We start from the raw sequence: 18,698 nt of genomic DNA, 5'->3' as shown, positions 1-18,698 counted from the left end.
TCCTTCCAAGGAGGTCCTCAGAAACACAATGATCATTTAGTGCCATTAATCAGACACCATTAAGCTGTACCCACAGTAACTGTAGGGCTTCCCTGGTGGCTCAGTGGTAAAGAACCCGTCTGCCAATGCAGATGACACAGGTTCGATCCTTGGGTTTGGAAGATCCCCTAGAGTAGGGCACTGGCAACCCCCTCCAGTGTTCTTGCCTGGAGAATCCCATGGACAGAGGAGCCTGACGGGCTACAGTCCAGGTGGTCGCAAAGAGTAGGACAGGACTGAGGCAACTTAGAAAACTCACACTGTAAAGTCTATTTATGGAACTAATCATACAACTATGTTTGACCAACACAAGTTCCTCTATGTTTTAAATGAAAAATATTTAAACAGATTGCAGCTTGTAAACACCAGAGGGTACAAGTCTCTTGCTGTAATTAAGTCATTCAGATCTGAAGGTCGGTACTATGCCTGCATGCTAAACCCAAGGCTAATTTAAGGAAACAAATCTGGATATTTCTCAAATGACAGAGATATCCAGAAGGTGATCATTTTACTTAGTGGAAGAAACTCTGGGTTCATAGTGTTAATTAAATAAACAAATCACGGGTATTTCCTTCTCGAATGCAAGGTCTAAATCGTCTTAGGAAAATCTCTGGTTCTGATTTTTTTTTGTATTATTACACGGATACCTGGCCAGGCCCTCAGTTCTGCCCCTCACCAAGGGGATGAATTGGAAGACGTGGCCGGGCCATCTGCACTGGGCTCTCGGGTGCGAGCTGACTCGCTGAGTTGTGATGTCGTGTGATTCCTATCACATTATCTCACCCCGAATGTCCCCTTATTCAGTTCAAGAGGCACTCTCACCCACTGCTTGAAAGCATTCAGGCAGAATTTTAAAAGATCAGACCCCTTGATCCAGTTATTCACTGGAATCTATCTGCTGGGAATCTATCAAAAGAAAGAATACAAAATTCAAATGAAGGTGCTCACTGTGCCATTTTTCACTATAGTTAGAAGTGGAAAGCTGCTTGAAGGTTCCAACATAGAGAACTAATTTGCACATTTTTTTTTCATTCATTCATTTGAAAAAGTGTTCCAGGCACTGGGGACACAATGGGGACAAAAGCAAACACACTCCGTGCTCTCCCGGAGCTCACCTTCTAGAGGAAGCACTCGGCCAGTTTGATAACCATATAAATGAGCAAATAGGACCACCAGCTCCCTGCTGTGATGGAAAAAGACAGGATGCTCTGGGAGCCCAGGCCAAGGAGGACTGAGCTGTCCAGGGGACAGGGCAGGCTGCCCTGAGTTGGGACATTTGAGCAGGCAGCTGAAGTATAAACAGGAGTTAACCAAGTCGGGGAATGGGAGGGGGAAGGGTGGCATCCAGGAAGAGGAAGAGGTCAAGAGAGGTCAGGGCAACAGAAAGCACCCAGATGGGGGTTCCCTGGGGGTACAGTGGATAAGACTCTGGGCTTCCACGGCAGGAGGCAAGGGTTCCATCACTGGTTGGGAAACTAAGATCTCAAATGCCACATGATGCAGCTTCAAAAAAAAAAAGACCCAGGAACAGACTTTCAGACACGAGCGGTGGGGAGGAAGGAGAGGGTGAGATGAATGGAGAGAGAGGCATGGAGGCGCATCCATTATTATACGTAAAGCAGACAGTCAGTGGAATTTGCTATATGAATCAGGGAACTCAGACCGGGGCCCTGTAACAACCTAGAGGGGTGGGAAAGGGTGGGCGGTGGGAGGGTGTTCAAGAGGGAGGGGGCAGATGTATACCTGTGACTAACCCATGTTGATGTGTAAGTAAGTAAGTGTTAGGTCACTCAGTCATGCTGGACTCTGCCACCCCACGAACTGTAGCCCTCCAGTCCTCTCTGTCTGTGGGATTCTCCAGGCAGGAACACTGGAGTGGGTTGCCATTCCCTTCTCCAGAGGATCTTCCTGACCCAGGGATCGAACCCAGGTCTCCTGCATTGCAGGAAGGTTCTTTACCTTTTGAGCTACAGGAAAGTCCATGTGGATTTATGGCAGAAACCAAAGCAATATTCTAAAGCAATTATCCTTTGATTAAAAATAAATAAAATTTTTTTAAAAAGGACCCAGATGGCTGGAGCAGAGGCTGGAGCACAGAGGACCAGAGGGAGAGGTGGCTCTATAGGCCTAGTTCTCCTAACAACAATGTGAGGCCTTAAAAGCTACAACCAAAGGGGCACTTTTACAAAAAGCGCACTGGCTGCAGTGTAGAGAGCTGAGTAGGGGGTCACAGGAGAGCCTCATGATATTACCGCATGTCACTACAAGGCATAGTTTGTGAATGATTTTAGTAACAAAGGAAAGTAAGTATAATGTGGTTAAATACTAAGCAGGATACAAAATTGCATATAAAATAAACTCAGTTTTATAAAATATATGGGCTGAAAAAAGGCTGAAAGGAAATAACATTAAATAATATTAACGGTGGTTATCTTAGGGGAGTGAGATTACGACTGATTTTTTTTCCTTACAGTTTTCCTAACTTTTGTCATGTAAAAAGCCTCTTTCATAACTATTTTATAATTTAGACAATAAAATATTAATAGAATGCTTGACAACAGGAATACAGCCTCCATCTACTGATTAAATATTGAGTATATTTACCTGCAACCAGAGGAGCATGGAGTTTTAAAACCCTCCCCAACAGACCTTGAAATATTATGAGGAGTCTACAAATCAAGCTGTGTTGAAACAAGGGTGGTCTTCCAAATTAACTGTATCTCAGTTTTGCCAAAGGAGTCCATATTTTTACAACTTCACTGATACATTCAGTTGCTCACATTTGCGAAGAGAGGACTGAGGCTAGAAATTAATGAGGCACCGCAGACGACACGATGTTATAATTTAACAAGACCACTTTCCAAAGATGTGATCATTTTATGCCACCACTAAACTGGGCCAGGCTCTTTTAGACAGTCTCCTGTTGGTGCTGAGAGGCTCAGAGGCAAAATCACTTGTGTCCAGTCCCAGCAGAGCGGAAGCCCCTGTCTGTCCTAATCTTCCTCCCCACCCACCCCCGCAGTGCCTGGAACTGAAGTCCAGCAGAAAGATCTAGGGGCTTCCCAGGTGGCTCAGTGGTCACGAATCCACCTGCCAATGCAGGAGACGCCAGTTTGGTCCCTGGGTTGGGACAATCCCCTGGAGAAGGGTGTGGCAACCTTCACCAGTATTCTTGCCTGAAGAATCCCATGGACAGAGGAGGGCTACAGGCCATGGGGTCACAAAGAGCCACATACAGCGGAAGCGACTGAGCACACGCAGGAGGATCTAGAGCCAACCCAGGACTGTCTGGCACTAAGTCTTATGCTCTCATCCAGAACGCCTTCTTCCCCCTTTTTCAGAAACAGGGAACCCCCTGTCTGGCATCTTCCTTGTCTTTCCTCTCAGCCTGGAAAACGTGTGCAGAGCTCAGGCGATGGGAGTTTGCTGATCCATGTCAGCAGGTACATACCATGACCAAGACTGTGACCACAGGGAGGGTATAGGTGGTCAGGCTAGCTGTGAGGCATCAGTTCACCCAGTGTGTTTGGAGGGCAGTTTTCAATGTAGATTAAAGTTTTAACGCTCATATCCTTTAAGACAGCAATTTCAGGGACTTTCTGGGTGATCCAGTGGCTAAGACGTCAGGCTTCCGATGCAGGGGGCCGGGGTTTGATCCCTGGTCAGGTACCTAGATCCCACATGCAGCAACTAAGACCAGCTGCAGTCAAATGAGTATCTTTTCCAAAAAAAGAGCAACGTCAATTCTAGCGACTCATCCCAGAAGTCCTGAAGACTCACTGAAAGAGCCTTGAGCACAACATTTCCTGCCAAGCAAAAACTGACTCTAGTAAACTAGAGAATCCACACAATAGCAAACGCACTTTAAAAAAATTATCTACTAAAAAGGAAAAGTCAAACATGGTAAGTTTTAAAAAAAAAAAAAGGTTGATAACAGTGCCTTTGGTGTTTTGTGTTAGGAAAAAAATAACAAAATTAAAGTGCTGTAGTTTCGTATATCATGAAAAAATTATGGTGGCCTCTGAACCACGCTGTCTGTAGAGGTGACCTCAACCACAAGAGGCGAGATGGTTACTGCAGCTTCGTGTTACACAGACTCTGGAAGTTTCTGCAGGACACTTGTGTTACTTACGAAAGTAGGGGGGAAATAAAGATTTTTTTTTTTCCTTATAAACTGTGCAGCTATAAAAACCAGCAGACTTACAAAGTAAGGCCTTGTTCACACCACTTTTTATTCAGATGAAGCATACCTGGAGTGAAATGCTCCACCTTCATTAAACCAACTGGTGCTGAGTTTCCCAAGCCAGCTGCTCTGCCTCACATCCCACAGAGGCTGCTTGGGCTCAGCCAGCACACCACGAAGCCATCATGGAGGGGCTGGTTCCCACAGAGGCTGCTTGGGCTCGGCCAGTACACCACGAAGCCATCATGGAGAGGCTGGTTCTTAGGTTCAAGTTAAGAAACCAGAACGCCTTACCAATAGCTTAGCAGAGTCCTGGTAAGTGCAAATGCTGCTCTCCCACCCTCTGAGGTGGCGGCTGGGGTCACACACAACAGAAGATGCGTTACCTGCTGGACTTCATGGGCTGCTCGTAGGCCGTCTGCTGGATGGCGTACTCCTGGTACCCCCTCCGGGGCGCCAGGTCAGCTGCTGTGGCCTCGGGGTCTGCGGCTCCTGTTTCTGGGGGCCCGGCCTCCACTGGAACAATCTTGGTAGCACCTGAGAGGGAGGCACAACTCGGCGAGTAATAAAGAGGCGCCTCGAGCCCCTGACTCCCATGCCCGCCCCAGTGCAGGGAGCACAGCCTGGGGAGTGTGTCTCTTTGCTGTGTGGCACCCGTGCAGGGGGCGAGTGCTCCGTCAGCTCACACATGTGACGTGTGTGTGTTGGGGTGTGTGTCTGTGTGTGTGTTTCGGGGGAGTTATCCAATAATCCATCAAAACCTTCTTGTGAGATACATTTTCACTTGATCTCTTTATTAAAAGGGCTTCCCTAGTGGTTTAGTTGGTAAAGAATCTGCCTGCGGTGCAGGAGACCTGGGTTCACTCCCTGAGTTGGGAAGATCTCCTGGTGAAGGAAACGGCAGCCCACTCCAGTATTCTTGTCTGTAGAATCCCACGGACATGGGAACCGGGCAGGCTACAGTCCATGGGGTCACAAAGAGTCGGACACGACTGTGTGACTAGCTTTCTTTTTTCTTTATTAAAAACCCAAAACACAAGACAGATACACATATACACATATGCTTCTCTGCAAGATTTCACAGCTCCTCATGTGTTAAAACTTTGAGTAAGCGTCAAACAGCATCAAGACAGAAAGGAGCAGTGGACTCAATGGTGAGCAGGAATCTCCACTGTCTGGGATCAGGTCCCAAACAGGACATCAGCTCCCACCCTCAAGGCCCCTGTGTCCACCCTGTGACGTGAACGGTCTGGGGTGGAAAACTCAGAGGTCACCTTTACTTATTCAAGTCTACGATGTGAAATGATCAAAGACTGTTTATAGAAGTGTGTGTGTGCACATGAATAGCAAAGAAAATTAATTATACTTTTCACCACCCGCCCCCCACTTAGAGAAATCTCAAATACTACCATCCTTTTATAAGAAATCATTATAGAAACTTTCTCGAGAGATGGCTAAACACAGGAACCTCTCTCCTGGGGTTTCCATTTCCTGGAATAACACTTGTCTGAAGGACAGTGAAACCACTTCAACTCGCATAATCTTATGTGGCTTTTTTCTCTACTGAGTACCTCACCCTACCGTGAAGTATTGGGTTGGCCAAAAAGCTAGTTTGGGGTTTTCTGTGACATGTTACGGGATATAAAATATAAATATTATATGTATATAATATGAAAAGGTATTTATTTAGCATTTTCATTTCAGTTTCTATTAGCATTGAAAACAGATGCTTTAAAAGGCTCTCAGTTCAGTTCAGTTGCTCAGCTGTGTCCGACTCTTTGCAACCCCATGGACTGCAGCACACCAGGTTCCAGCTGACCTCAAAATCCTAAACTTGGTTTTTTTAAAATTTATTTGACAGCTGTCACCCCAAATGCACAGGGGGAAAAAAAATTATTATACTTTAGCATCTACTATCCTAAACTGCTCTTTGTCTAAGGTATCTTTTCCTGGAGGAGGCCTTTTTAAAAAGGGGTGATATATCCACTGGTTACTTAATGTGAAAAGAAAAGGAGATAGAAATCTCTAGTACTATAAAATAAATGATGAACCTACTAAAAAAATGCAAAAAAAAAAAAACCTGGAAGAAATTGTGTGGAGGGTTTTGGCACCGTCTGCTGTGAGTCATCTTACGCTCTGGCCGGGGCAGGAAGAAGGAGCATGGACATGCAGAAGAGGGTCTTGGGGGTGCTGGGGGGCCCCAAGGAAAGAACCGCTCTCCAGGGCCACTGCTCCTCTGAACGGCTGCTCACATGCGAGCACAGGCCGTAGGCAGCAGCCGCGAGAGCAGCCCTCGCGCCCTGACCCCTGGCCGCGGCAGATTAACCGTGGCCCGCGTCACCAGGTGACTCCGCCGAGAGCCCCGCAGCAATCACAGCCCCCACCCAGAGGTTCCTGCCGCCCCCTCCCACCGCCGTGCGCACCTGGAATCGCCTCGTGTGCCGTTAACACCACGCTGATGATGGGCTTCTTGGCCCCGGACATCTGCGGGGCCTCCTTTCCCGAGCAGACCTTCTGGATTTTCTCCGCTCTCTGTGTCCGCGGCCTCTTCGGGGCCTTTTCTCGATCATCTTCCTTATACTTCTTCTCCAGTTCAAGGTCAGATTCATTACCTAAGGAGCAAATACCAGGATGTATAAAATACCCTTTTTATACCAGTGATGGAGTCGGGGAGGGCACAGAACCATTTTTATGGGCAGACAGTAGAGGGGATATACCTGGGTGATAGAAACCCCGGTTCCTGGACTTCCCTAGTAGTGCAGTGGATAGGAATCTGCCTGCCCAATGCAGGAGACACGGTTCGCCCCTGGCCAGGGAAGATTCCACAGGCCTCAGAGCAACTAAGCCCGTGCAGCTCGACTACTGAGCCTGCGCTCCCGGAGCCCGGCGAGAAGCCACATGCTGCAGCCAAAGAGCAGCCCCATCCTCCACTGCAGAGAAAGCACACAGCAACCAAGGCCCAGCGCAGCCGAGGAGTCAGTTTACAAAAGAAACACTGATCCCCAGCGAAGTGGCCACGGTGCCACTTCAGGGGTCACCTCCGCTTCCTCGGTCTTGCCTCCAACTCAGTGAACACCATTCCCCCGGCACAGGGCCCACTGCGGACACAGCAGGCACGGGCCCTCCCCTTGCTCTCAGGAAGCCCACCGGACCTCAGAGTCATCAGCCAACCACCTGCGGGGAAGACACGGCGGTCTTCTTTACACAGCCTAAGAAGGCATGCGCGTGCTCAGCATCCAGGTATTAGATGCCTTCCATGTGCCAGGCGTGGTGGACACCAAGGCTGACGGGGCACAGACCCAGAGCCCACCCTCGAAAGCCCTGCCGTCAGGTGGGAGAGACAGACGGGGCAGTCCGCTGTGTGCCCACGGAAGCGAGAAGGCGTCTCGGATGACCAAGGGGAGCGACGAAGATTCTACCCGAGGCGTCAGACAAGCCACTCCGGGCAGGCAGCCCTTCGGTCAGTGTGAACAGCAAGCATTTCTGAAGCCGTGGACGGGGCTGTGGGGAACAGGGGCGGAGGAGGTGTGGGGGGCGGAGGGCACAGGAGACCGTGCTGTGGGGACCAGTGGTGGGCTCAGTGCTAAGGAAGGGGGCGTGAAGATGAGGAGGAATGCTTGGCTGGGCACCCTGCGGGGCTAACTTGGTGAAGAAGCTGGCAGGGAGGAACAGAACCAGGGAAGGGAGTGAAATCGAGGGCTTCAAATACCCATAGGACGTGGGGATCTGTCCTTCTACGAGCGGGGTGCGGGGTGAACGCCAATGCCCGGGGAGACCACCCAGGAGCATGGGTGAGTGAGGCTGGCCGGGGGTACAGTGGCGACACAGCACAGCTCCGGCCCTGGTCAGGGCAGAATCACAGGACACACACACGCCACGGTATCAACATATCAACAGTGGGACTCCCCACACTGCTTTGCAGTCATCTGTCTGGAAGCCTCATCCATGCCATGACCTCTGGGAGCTTGGGGCTGTGTCTTCTTTTTACTGAGCCTGAGGACCTAACCTTACAACACAAGGAAGACCTGCTCTGCGCATGAAGCAATGAACCGATGGGTAGAGATCAGCAACAGACTTCGCCAGAGGAAGAAACGTCTAGCAGTTAGAGCCACCCAGGGCCTCCCAGGTGGCTCAGTGGGTAAAGAATCCGCCTGCGGTGCAGCAGATGCAGGAGACCCAGGTTCGATCCCCAGGTCGGGAAGATCCCGTAGAGGAGGACTTGGCAAGCCACTCCAGCATTCTTGCCTGGAGAATCCCCACGGACAGAGGAGCCTGGCGGGCTACAGTCCATGGGGTCAAAAAGAGTGGGACAGGACTGAAGTGACTGAGCACGCACATAAGCAGAGCCGTCCTGGGAGGGACGGGTGGCTTCAGAGACGCGTTTCTCTGGAGGGTTTCGAGGGGCTTCACACAGCAATCGTGATGCCCTGGGAGAAACTGGACCACACGGCAGCGGGCGGGGTGGGGCGTCCAATCAGACAAACCCTGCATCTCTGGATTCTGAGACCCTCCCAACAGGGCAGTGGGCCTGCAGAAGAAAGAGGGTGGAGGACCAGGGAGACCCAACTCTGCTAGAACCCGAGACAACTTACCCCACAGGCTCTGTGGACACGCTCACTTGTATCTGCAGGATGCTTCCTGCATGTGGCTCAGAAAGGCCAGGTCCACCCGGGGCCTGGCTCCACTCCCCCTCTCCCATTCCTCTGCCTGTTTGCTCGTAACAACCCTCTCCTCCATCTGATGCAATACTCATATCAAGTACCGCTCTTCTGAAACAGAATTTCTCTCACACCAAGTTCAGCAATGATCCCCTCGTACTTAATAAAACATTCTCTTTGCAGGGTTTTTTTTCCCCTCTTGTTCTCCTATTTCCAATTTTTCTCAGGGTCCATCTTCAAACAAAACATCATTTCCACACAAAAGAAAGAAATATTTACTTGGAAATTATCCCAGCAGTGCAGAATGTATTTGTTCTTTACCGGCCACAGTTCATTCAGAAGATACGTGCAGAATGCCAGGCCCTATTCTAAGCACTTGGGACACCGCAGGGTACAAGACAGAGACCCCTGCCTCCTGGAGTTTATGTGCTGGTGGGAAAAGACAGACAATACAGCTAAAACACAGCAAGTCAGTTACATAATATATCAGAAGGTAATTTTAAAATTTCTCATTTTCCCTGTGCCCAGTGAAAGAGCACAGGCATAAACAAGTCTGATTTCTTTTTTTGAAAAGAGAACTGCTTGGGCCTCGCTGGTGGCTCAGTGGTAAAGAATCCGCCTGCCAGTGCAGGAGACACGGGTTTGATTCCTGATCCCCGAAGACCCCACATGCCTCACAGCGACTAAACTTGTGCACCACAACTACTGTGCCCGTGCTCCAGAGACTGTGCTCTGCCACTAGAGAAGCCCCGCGATGCAAAGTCCACGCCCTGCAACTAGAGCGTAGCCCCCACTCGCTGCAACGAGAGGAAAGCCGTTGCAGCAGTGAAGACCCAGCACAGTCAAAAGGCTCTAACACAGGTGCTCTTCAGGACACAAGGTGCTTGGGTGAAGTGCCCTCATCTGTCAGACTTCACATCGCGCCGCATCATCAGCCGAATCCCGTCATGATCCTCGCTGCACCAGGATGTGCTTTCCAAACATTTTTTTATTTTTTTTTTTGCAGCAGAACATTTTGAGTGAGTTCTTTAAGCAATTTCAATATACCTAATGAAAAGGCGTGGCTTCTCTGGTTAAAGAGGGTGTGGTCCAGACCAGCCCCCCCCCCCCCCACCGCCCCCACCCTACCACCTGATCCTCCCAGCCCTCCAATCCTCAGCCACAAGTATCTCCAACAGCCCTGGAAACAGCTTTAAAAGGAGTGGATAAGGATGTAGGAGGGATGGTGTCCGATACCTCCTGCAGCACAGTCACCGCTCTGAGCCGCCGTCGTAGAGTTGTGGAATGTATGAGCTACACTCCAGCCTCTGCCTTCCAGTTGGACCAGCTCTGAACTCGCTGAACCCAGGGTCCGAATCCACAAAGTGAGTGGCTGTGAGGCTCAGGTCTGGGAAGGTCGCAGAGCCCTCTGTCACGTGGGGAGTCATGCTGTCGCCTCCCCGCCCCCCCCCCCAGCGGCATGTCTGGGGTGGTGACGTCATGCCTGAAGACACACTTGTGCGGCTCAGGGCTGGGGTGGGACCACAGCTTCCGGGGGGTCCTGTCAGGTCTGTGCAAACAGGAGAGGCGCAGGGAAGGCTGCACCCCCAGCCTGGTGTGTTCCGTGGAGTCGCTGATGTTTGGGAAAGACAGTGTTTAATTTCTTGACATCTGTGCATCATTGCTCTTCAACCCCAGCACATTGGCCTAATTCTTTATATTTCATCTCCTTTTGAGAAGATGGCGTTTAAAAACCGATGACGCTGCAGCATGAAAGCAGGAGTTCCCAGGCAGATGCACAGACCCCACTCTTATGACAGTGCCTGGAGTCCTCACATGCAGGGAGGTGTCCAGATTTCAGATGGAGGCAGCACAGCTTCAGGAGCAGAGACTCGGCATAGGCCCCATTTGAAGGGTAATGAGCAAAAAATCCAGTGTCCCCATGTTCTGCAAAGTTCCCGCTTGTCCCTCCAGGCTGACCCTCATCTTTCTCCACCAGCTCCTGGAGGCTGACCTGTAATGGGTCACACGGGGGCTCCACTGCTCCTGGCTTCCCACGGGGTTTGGCCGGTGGAGTCACCAGAAGCTGGGAGGGGGGAGGTTTGGGGGACAGTGAATGAGTTAGTTCTGGTCACACAGTGAGTTTGGTAGAGTGTAGGGTTCCAAGGAGGTGTTATCCACCTGAGTGGGGGTCTGCAGGCAGGCCTTTTGTGGGTGAGGGCACAAGTGGGTGATGATGAGAGGCTGGGATGGAACAGAAGCGCACACACACACACTCCCCCCAACTCTCCCTTAACTTGGATGAGCCTGTCTGACTTTACTAAGAAAAACGAAGCTCATCTGATACAAAAGCTCTCAACTAAGCTCCTTTGATCTCAGAATCTCCCTGCTCTTCGCTCACCACCCCCTCCTGTCCTAGAGGAGCTTCTCTGGGAGGGAAGTTACTCCACTTGCCAAACCCCACACTCTCAGGAGGGGGGGGCGGGCGCGGGCAGGGAATCTGTGTCTGTGTTCACCCTCTTAACTCCTCTTGGAACCTCTCAGGGTCCCCAACATGTAATAGCATCCAGGCAAGGCGAGCTGACCTGGTAGCGGGCCGATGAAGAGTTAACGGTACCGGCAGTCATACATTTGTAGAAATTAGTTCATGCGCACTCATTTATAATTAACAACAGCGCTAATATTCTAAAGTACCTATTCCAAATTGCCCCAGAACTAATTAAATCTCAGAACACCCCAGAGAGTCAAGTGTTATCAGCCACATTAATAAAAAAAAGCCCAGAAGAGTTGTCAGAACAGCAGACTGATAAGGGATTATACTCTGGGACTCTGCCACCGATTCATTCCAGGCTGCTAATGCAGCAGTTTAACAAACTTATTAGCCCACGATTATTCTATCAAACCTGCTGAATATGCATCCCTCTTGCCTTCCCTCTTGCCCTCGGGCTTTCTCGCATCTTCCTGTCTCTCCAGCTCCAAGGGGAGGCCAGGTGAGCACCGGCTCTGAGCACTGTGTCCCCACAGAGGGGCCACGATGACCGTGAGCACACACACAGCACCAGGCAGCCAGCCTCCTCCTGACCCACACACCCACCACAGTGAACCAGCCTGCCTTTCTCACCCGATCCCCCGGCACCTGCAGGCTTTCGCAGGAACCGTGGCAAGGGAAATGCCTGTCTCGCTCCCGCCCCCGCCGGCAGCCCTGGATGGGGCGTTCACGGCCCCTGTCTCCAGGGAGCCCTCCAGGATGTTCCCGCCGCAGTGTGGTCCTGCCGTGCCCACCCTGCACCGGGCTGACCCCTGCATCATCCTGTATCTATTTGGTCCTCGTCCCCCTGGGCTCAGCTGCTCCAGAGAACAGACTTGTTTTACTTGCTTTGATCCCCAAAGTCTGGCGCAGGGCCCAGCGGCCACAGCACAGGCCCCGAAATAGGGAAAACAGAGAGGAGAGGGCTGGCCTCCATGGGGACCTCCCGAGACCTCGTCTCCAGCCGGTTCCTCAGCAGTTGGGAAGCATCAGGCACGGCAGAGAGTCTGGCTTTAAAGGCCCACAGGCCCTTCCCTGCAGCGCCTCTCAGCAGTCAGGCTGTGATGGTCAACGAGACTCCTTTTCAAGACGGGGGTCATAACGCATCAATGCCACTCATCCGAAGAGCCATCACTTGGAGCAAAGGCCCGCAGTGTCACTGGCTCCAGCCCCCTGCCACCCACCCCATCACATCCCTCCAGGCGGGATGCAGGCAGCCCCGGAACCTCTGAGAACACAATGCTATGGGGCTGCTGGCCAGCCTCCAAGACGCTGGACAGGGAAGGCCTCCTCTCAGAGTCCCAGCATAGGGCTTCCCTGGCGATCCAGCGGTTCAGATTCCGGGCTTCCAGTGCAGGGGGCATGGGTTCGACCCCTGGTTGGGGAACTGAGATCCCACATGGCATGGCCAAAACAATTTAAAAATAAAAGTCCCAACTTCAAGTCCTGCTTGGTGGGACTTAGTTAGCTCCTCTTCTCCCCTGGCCCCACCCCCTCCATGAAGAAAGGGTCGTGAGTGCCCTCTGGTTCCCCGAGAGTCACGCAGGCAGACAGCACAGGCGCACAGGGCCAGCTCCGTGTCCCAGGTCTCACGTCGGGACACTCAGTGACCAAAGGGCCCGGGGGGTTAATTCAGGTGACTCTGGGCCAGGACGGGGGGAGGATCGCATCTGAAGATGGCTGGACACCCGGGACAAAAGCTGGAGCTCGGAAATCAAAGGGACTGGGGTTCGTGTAATTACGAGCTGGCCCTCAGGCAGCCTCCTCCGTCTGGCAGAGCCTGATTCTTCATGGAACGAGGAGGGGACAGCCCCACCCCAGCTCCCAGCAGGGGGATGAGAGCAGACGCTCAGCGCCCTGATGGCAGCTGGCACTGGTGCGCGCAGGGGAAGAGGCGTCATCACCACCGGGGCCTGGGATTCCGCAGACCTACGGGACACTCTGGACCCACTCGCCTCTGGAACCCTGGGAGCAGGTAAACAAACGCCGGTCAGACTTTGCAGCCCGCGCCACACCCAGTCACCTCATCCAGGGCCTGCCGGGGATCCCAGGGGCTCAGGCTGTGGATCCCACACTCCGTGCCTTCCCGAGACAACTCTGACGAGGGAGCCCGGCATCACGCATCCGAATTTTATTCCAAGTCTCAGAAGCTACTGCAGAGAGAATGGTCACATGCAGGTGATTTTCTTCAGGGAAAGCTTACCAGGGCTGCCTGCACTGGGCGCCACGCCGGTCTCAAGGATGAGACGGAGCTGGCGGGCTGCCTTAGGGGGTGGAGGGTAGTTTTTTTGAGAAGAGATGGCTCCACAGGACAAGGAGGGGTTAGAAAGCACAGTGTCCCACGATAAGGGGGTGATCTCTCCACGAGGGGGAGAGAAGGCTCAGCAGGCATGTGGCATGTCACCATTGCATGTGACATCATTCTGTGAAGGGCGGGCTTATCGGGAGCAAGTCCAGAAGTGGAGTGGCCAGTCCACCACGCAGAGAGTCCACAGGAGAAAGGAGAAGGCCAGACCAGGGGCAGGGAGGACAGCCAGAGAGGAGACCACGGGCACCAGAGTCGTGGGAAGCAGGGCACTGGGCCGAGGGGGCCGGCAGGCTCAGGGTGAGCGGGAAGAGGACTCCAGGAGGACTCAGATTCTAGCTCCAAGGACGGCACAGCACCAGCGAAGGAGGTGAGTGCGCAGAGCAGGTCACGTGACACGGCAAAGGCCCCCAGGTTCACTGCTGCCGCCTGTCCAGCCGTCACACGGGCTCCCACTCGGCCTCTGACTCTGCGGTACTTCTTGCTTCCTTCTACCCCAGTCCTCCCATTTCAGGTTCCCACTGCCTTTCTTTTCACCTGTATCTGAGGTCTGCCTGTGAGTCACCTGACCCGGCAGCGGAGATGCAGGGCAGAATCGAAGAAACATTTAGCAGGCAAAGCCCAGCAAGTGGCCGGACGTGAGAGGTGAGGGAGAAGCCTCTGGATGAGACGCCTGGATGGGGTGGCCGGTCACCGGGACAGAGACTGTGTGTGGGGGTGGGGGAGGACATTTATAAGGAGCCTCTGGGACCCCAGACTGAGACGCAGGCCTTGAGCTCAGGACAGGGTCGGGGCAAGGAGGCCACGTGCCGGTCCCCAGACCACAGCTGTGGGCGAACCCATGGAAACGGCAGGAGCCATGCGTGTGCCCCTAGCGAGAGCCACCCGGCATGTCCAGGCCTCGCCCACCGCGGGCACAGCAGGGTCGCACGCCGTGAGGTCAGTTCTGGCCAATGAACTGCGGGGGCAGGGCGGACGGAGGCCACCTCTGGGCCGACGGTGAGCCTCGGGCCCTCCTCCCCGCCGCCCGTGACCAGACACGCTCAGGGCGGTGGCTGCCCTCCCGGCTGATCCCTGGGTGAGCAGAGCCTCCTGAGGGCCTGCGGCAGAACGAGAAGGAAAGCCGGATCTGTGAGCCCCCCGCGATGGGGGAGGCTGGCTGAGGGAGGTAACCTGGAACACACCAGCAGACCCGCCACACTGCAGGGCTTCACAGCAGGACCCGACCTCACAGGGCAGCGGGAGAGACGGGAGCAAAGTGGGGCAAGCGGAGGCGGCGGGGGCGGGAGCGTCACAGAGAGCGATCCCAACCGTCCCCAAGGCCCACGTTTCCAAGCTTGCCTCGGACCACGTACAGCTGCGGGCCACTGCACTCTGCATTTCCCTGATGAGCAGAGCTGAAGCGAGGGTTCACAAAGCAGTGAGAGGAAGCAGACCGGCCCATTCCACATCTTTCCATGGAGAAAAGGTCACGCTCAGAGGACTGACACCGCTCTGCCCTTCCACCTGCAGATTTCCAAACCCGACTCCCGCAAAGCAGTTGTCAGCCTCTGCAGCTACTGATCAAGTCAGCGCTTTTGCTAACAAAAAGATAGTAGAACACATTTGAAATACTGTTGTGTGAAATCCTCACGAAGACTGCAGGTGCATCTTAGGTAAGATCTTACAGTAAATACCTTGTCTTCTTTAGGAAGGATTTAACAAGTATAAGAGCAAATTTTTGCAGCTCTCCTTGCATAAAATGACCCCAGAAATAACAAGCTTAGAAAGGTTCAGAAGTCACTTTTGTAAACTTGACACATTGATTTCTGTAGGCTGCAAAATGTTTTTCAAAAACACCAGCTGTTCCACATAGTGGCATTAGGGAGGAAAAAAAAAAATCTCTTCCTGGTTTCTTTTACTATTCAGATGCAGAATGAAATAAATGTTGAATACATAACTAAATTGTTATTTTAACTTGCTATGGTTCAGTGTAGGGAAAAAGCTTATTTTGTTTTCTTCTAATTGTTTTAACAAGCCAAAGAGTCAAGGTCAACTGTTTGAAATGTCACTAAACTGCTCTTTACCAAGCATATATTAAAACAATTATGCAAGAATTTTCCAAATTGTAATATTATGTTTGGCAAACTGAGGAACGTGGAGCAATCATCACAGGTATGTCAGCCGCTAGGCAGCCGGGCGTTAGGTCATTTCTGCATATTTTAGAGGCTTCAGCAGTGGCCAGAAAGGGAAAATCACCAGGAGCTTCCACCTTTCCATTTGGTATTTGTTAAATTAGAGTCCACTTAGGTCATTCAAATCAATGGACTACGAGGCCATTTTCTATGCAGCTTAGCACTGGAGGAAGCTGATAATCTTATTAGGAAGGACGGTGCCTGTCTGCCGCTGCTGAAGAGACTGCCTAATTAATTACAGAACAGAAAATAAAGGTGGGGACTGCACAGGGTGGAACGTGCCTTCCGCATGAGGTTAGAGAAAAAGCTGAGAGTGGTACGCTGAAATGAACAAAGTCAACATCCACAAAGAAGAAAGACTGGCTTTAAGGCGCGAACATGGTAGAGCTGGGCCGTCTGCAGGGGAGAAGCAGGGAGTCAGGGGGTGGTACCCAGCCCACCTCCAGGGAGCTGTGCGACTCAGAGAACAGTCATTCTGCACTTCAACTTCCTCAAGTATAAAATTATGAAATTGGCTTGAAAAGGGGGGTTTCTAAGCCAATCTTAAAAGATCACACACACTGTGATGTTACTGGTGTAACATTCTCGACATGACAATCACAGGGTGGGATCAGTGGCTGTGGGGTGGGGGTGACTGTGAGGTGGAACACGGGGAGCCCTCATGGTGACGGGCAGTCCTGCCTCCTGCCACCCTACACGTGGATGAACGGTGATGAGTGATGACCTCCACACACAGTACCTCCCAGTCAGGGTTCCTGATCCTGACACCATGCTACAGCTCTGCAAGACGAGGCCGGGGAGGGCAGAGTGAAGGACCCGAGACTCTCTCTACCATCTTTGCAACTCCCTGTTATCCCACTAATTGCTTTCAGAATATGAAGTGTTTTACTTTCTCAAGGGCTGACTTGGAATCACACCCTTATTCTCTGTGGACCCTATGATTTGAAATAGTTTATCTGCAAACTGCACTTAATGAAGAACATTCCTTTGCCCGTATTTACTGATCAAATATGTATGACTGTCTTACTTCACAACTTTCACAAAAATACAATTTCCAGAGGGATCAAAAATACAGATAAAGAATGAAACCATATGAATAACAGAGGAATATATAGAAGGTTGTTTTTTATTATTTGAGGTATATAGGTAATGTTCTAAGCTACGATAAGAAGGGCATGGAATTTGACAGTAGTGACAAATGCTGATATTTAAAACTTCAGTAAAATGCAAAAGGAAAGAAAAAGAATTCTACACATGAAAAGACAAATGATAAAACTGGAAAATATCTTCAGAATATATGGCAATCCAAAAATGTAGTAAATAAAGGACATGAGCAAGGAATGCCCCAAATTACACACAAGACAAAAACCTGAATATCTGCAATGAGATTGTGCACTAGTGACCAGGCAGATAAAACTCACAGAACATTAAATTAACCATTTTAGAATGAACAGTCCAATGGCATTTAGAGCATCCATAATGTTATGTAACCACCACCTTTATCTAGATACAAAATCTTTCCTATCATTTAAAATAAAACTCATTAAACAGTCTCTCCCCATCCTCCCCTCTCCTCCAACCCCTGGTAATTACCAACTGTCCTCGGTCTCTATGGATTTATCTGTTCTGAATATACATGGAATCATAAAGTATGTGACCTAAAAGATGCCCTATTAGTCTGGGAATTACATTACTAGATATTTACCTAAGATAACAAAGGCACAAGTACAAAATATAATAATAATAGAATAAAATTGTAGGTTCAAGATTATACACCTGAGTATAGTTTTTTTTTGTTGTTTTCTTTTTTTCAATCAGGGAGAAAAATTTTAAACAGTATTCAATGTCAATCAACTGGAGACCGATGAAAGAAAACTTAAGGCCCACACACACACAGTGAAATGCTGTGCGGCCTTTAAAAGTAGCGAAAATCTACATTTACTGACTCTTTGGTCAGAAAACAGAGCATCGCAATCAAAAGCACAGACCCTGCAGCCAGACTGTGTGAGTTCAGCGTACAGCCCCGGCCCTGACGGGCAGTGTGATGCTGCCAGACTCCTGACGGCTCTGCCTCAGTTTCCTGTCTATAAAGCGGGGATGATAATAGTGTATACAGCGCCGCCACGAGAACGCATTGAGCAGAGAGTCGTAAAAGTACTGAGAACAGCATCTGCAACACAGAAAGTGCTACAGAACAGCGTGTTGAAGAAAAATACCTGACATGAGAAATTTACCCGCTCCATTAACTACATGAAAAAAGAACACAGAGCATTATGTATGACCTCAATTTCTGAAAAATGTATGTGAACATACATAGAAGTGAGAAAGGTCTCTCTTCACTCATATACAGTGTAATAGAAATTATACCTAAGCAGTGAAATTGTGCACTATTTCACTTTCTTCTTAGTATTTTTTATATCATTACACGTGTTAAAAAAGAAAACAAATGATAATACCCAATTGGTACTTTTGGACACTTCTGGAACCTTAACTGGCCTGTGCTTTCTAGGAGGGATATTGGCAAAATGTAATACACTTTCTGGCCCAGTAGTTCTACTTTCAGGCATTTATCCTATAAAAATAACAAATAATAATACACACATACACATATATACACATATAGAAATGTACACATGTACATAAGGGAATATTTATTCAAGTAATATTTATAACAGCAAAAAAAATACTAGGAAATAACCCAAATTTCATTAGATGTACCGTGGTTGGCACGAACAACGGAAAACTTATCATAGCACATGGAAAAATGATGCCACCAACCTCCAGGAAAGACATTCTCTGCGAAGCCTGTGCAGACCCAGGTGAGGAGCCGGCA

At 50.5% G+C, this 18,698-nt stretch overlaps 1 protein-coding gene across 3 annotated transcripts in view; it reads right to left on the bottom strand.

The window, feature by feature from the left end:
* Positions 1–18,698, bottom strand: part of ZFAT (zinc finger and AT-hook domain containing) — a 146,012-nt gene that overhangs the window by 86,011 nt on the left and 41,303 nt on the right. For all 3 annotated transcript variants that reach the window (XM_020893094.2, XM_070476962.1, XM_070476961.1), the window contains 2 exons: positions 6,646–6,834; positions 4,609–4,759 (listed from right to left, as the gene is read on the bottom strand). In XM_020893094.2, coding sequence (XP_020748753.2) covers positions 4,609–4,759; positions 6,646–6,834 — 340 coding nt within the window. The remainder of the gene's footprint in view (positions 1–4,608; positions 4,760–6,645; positions 6,835–18,698) is intronic.

This window comes from Odocoileus virginianus, chromosome 15, assembly GCF_023699985.2.
Source record: "Odocoileus virginianus isolate 20LAN1187 ecotype Illinois chromosome 15, Ovbor_1.2, whole genome shotgun sequence".
Classification (NCBI taxonomy): domain Eukaryota; kingdom Metazoa; phylum Chordata; class Mammalia; order Artiodactyla; family Cervidae; genus Odocoileus; species Odocoileus virginianus.
Note: the sequence above shows the minus strand (reverse complement) of the source record. Positions and strands in the feature narration are given on the sequence as shown.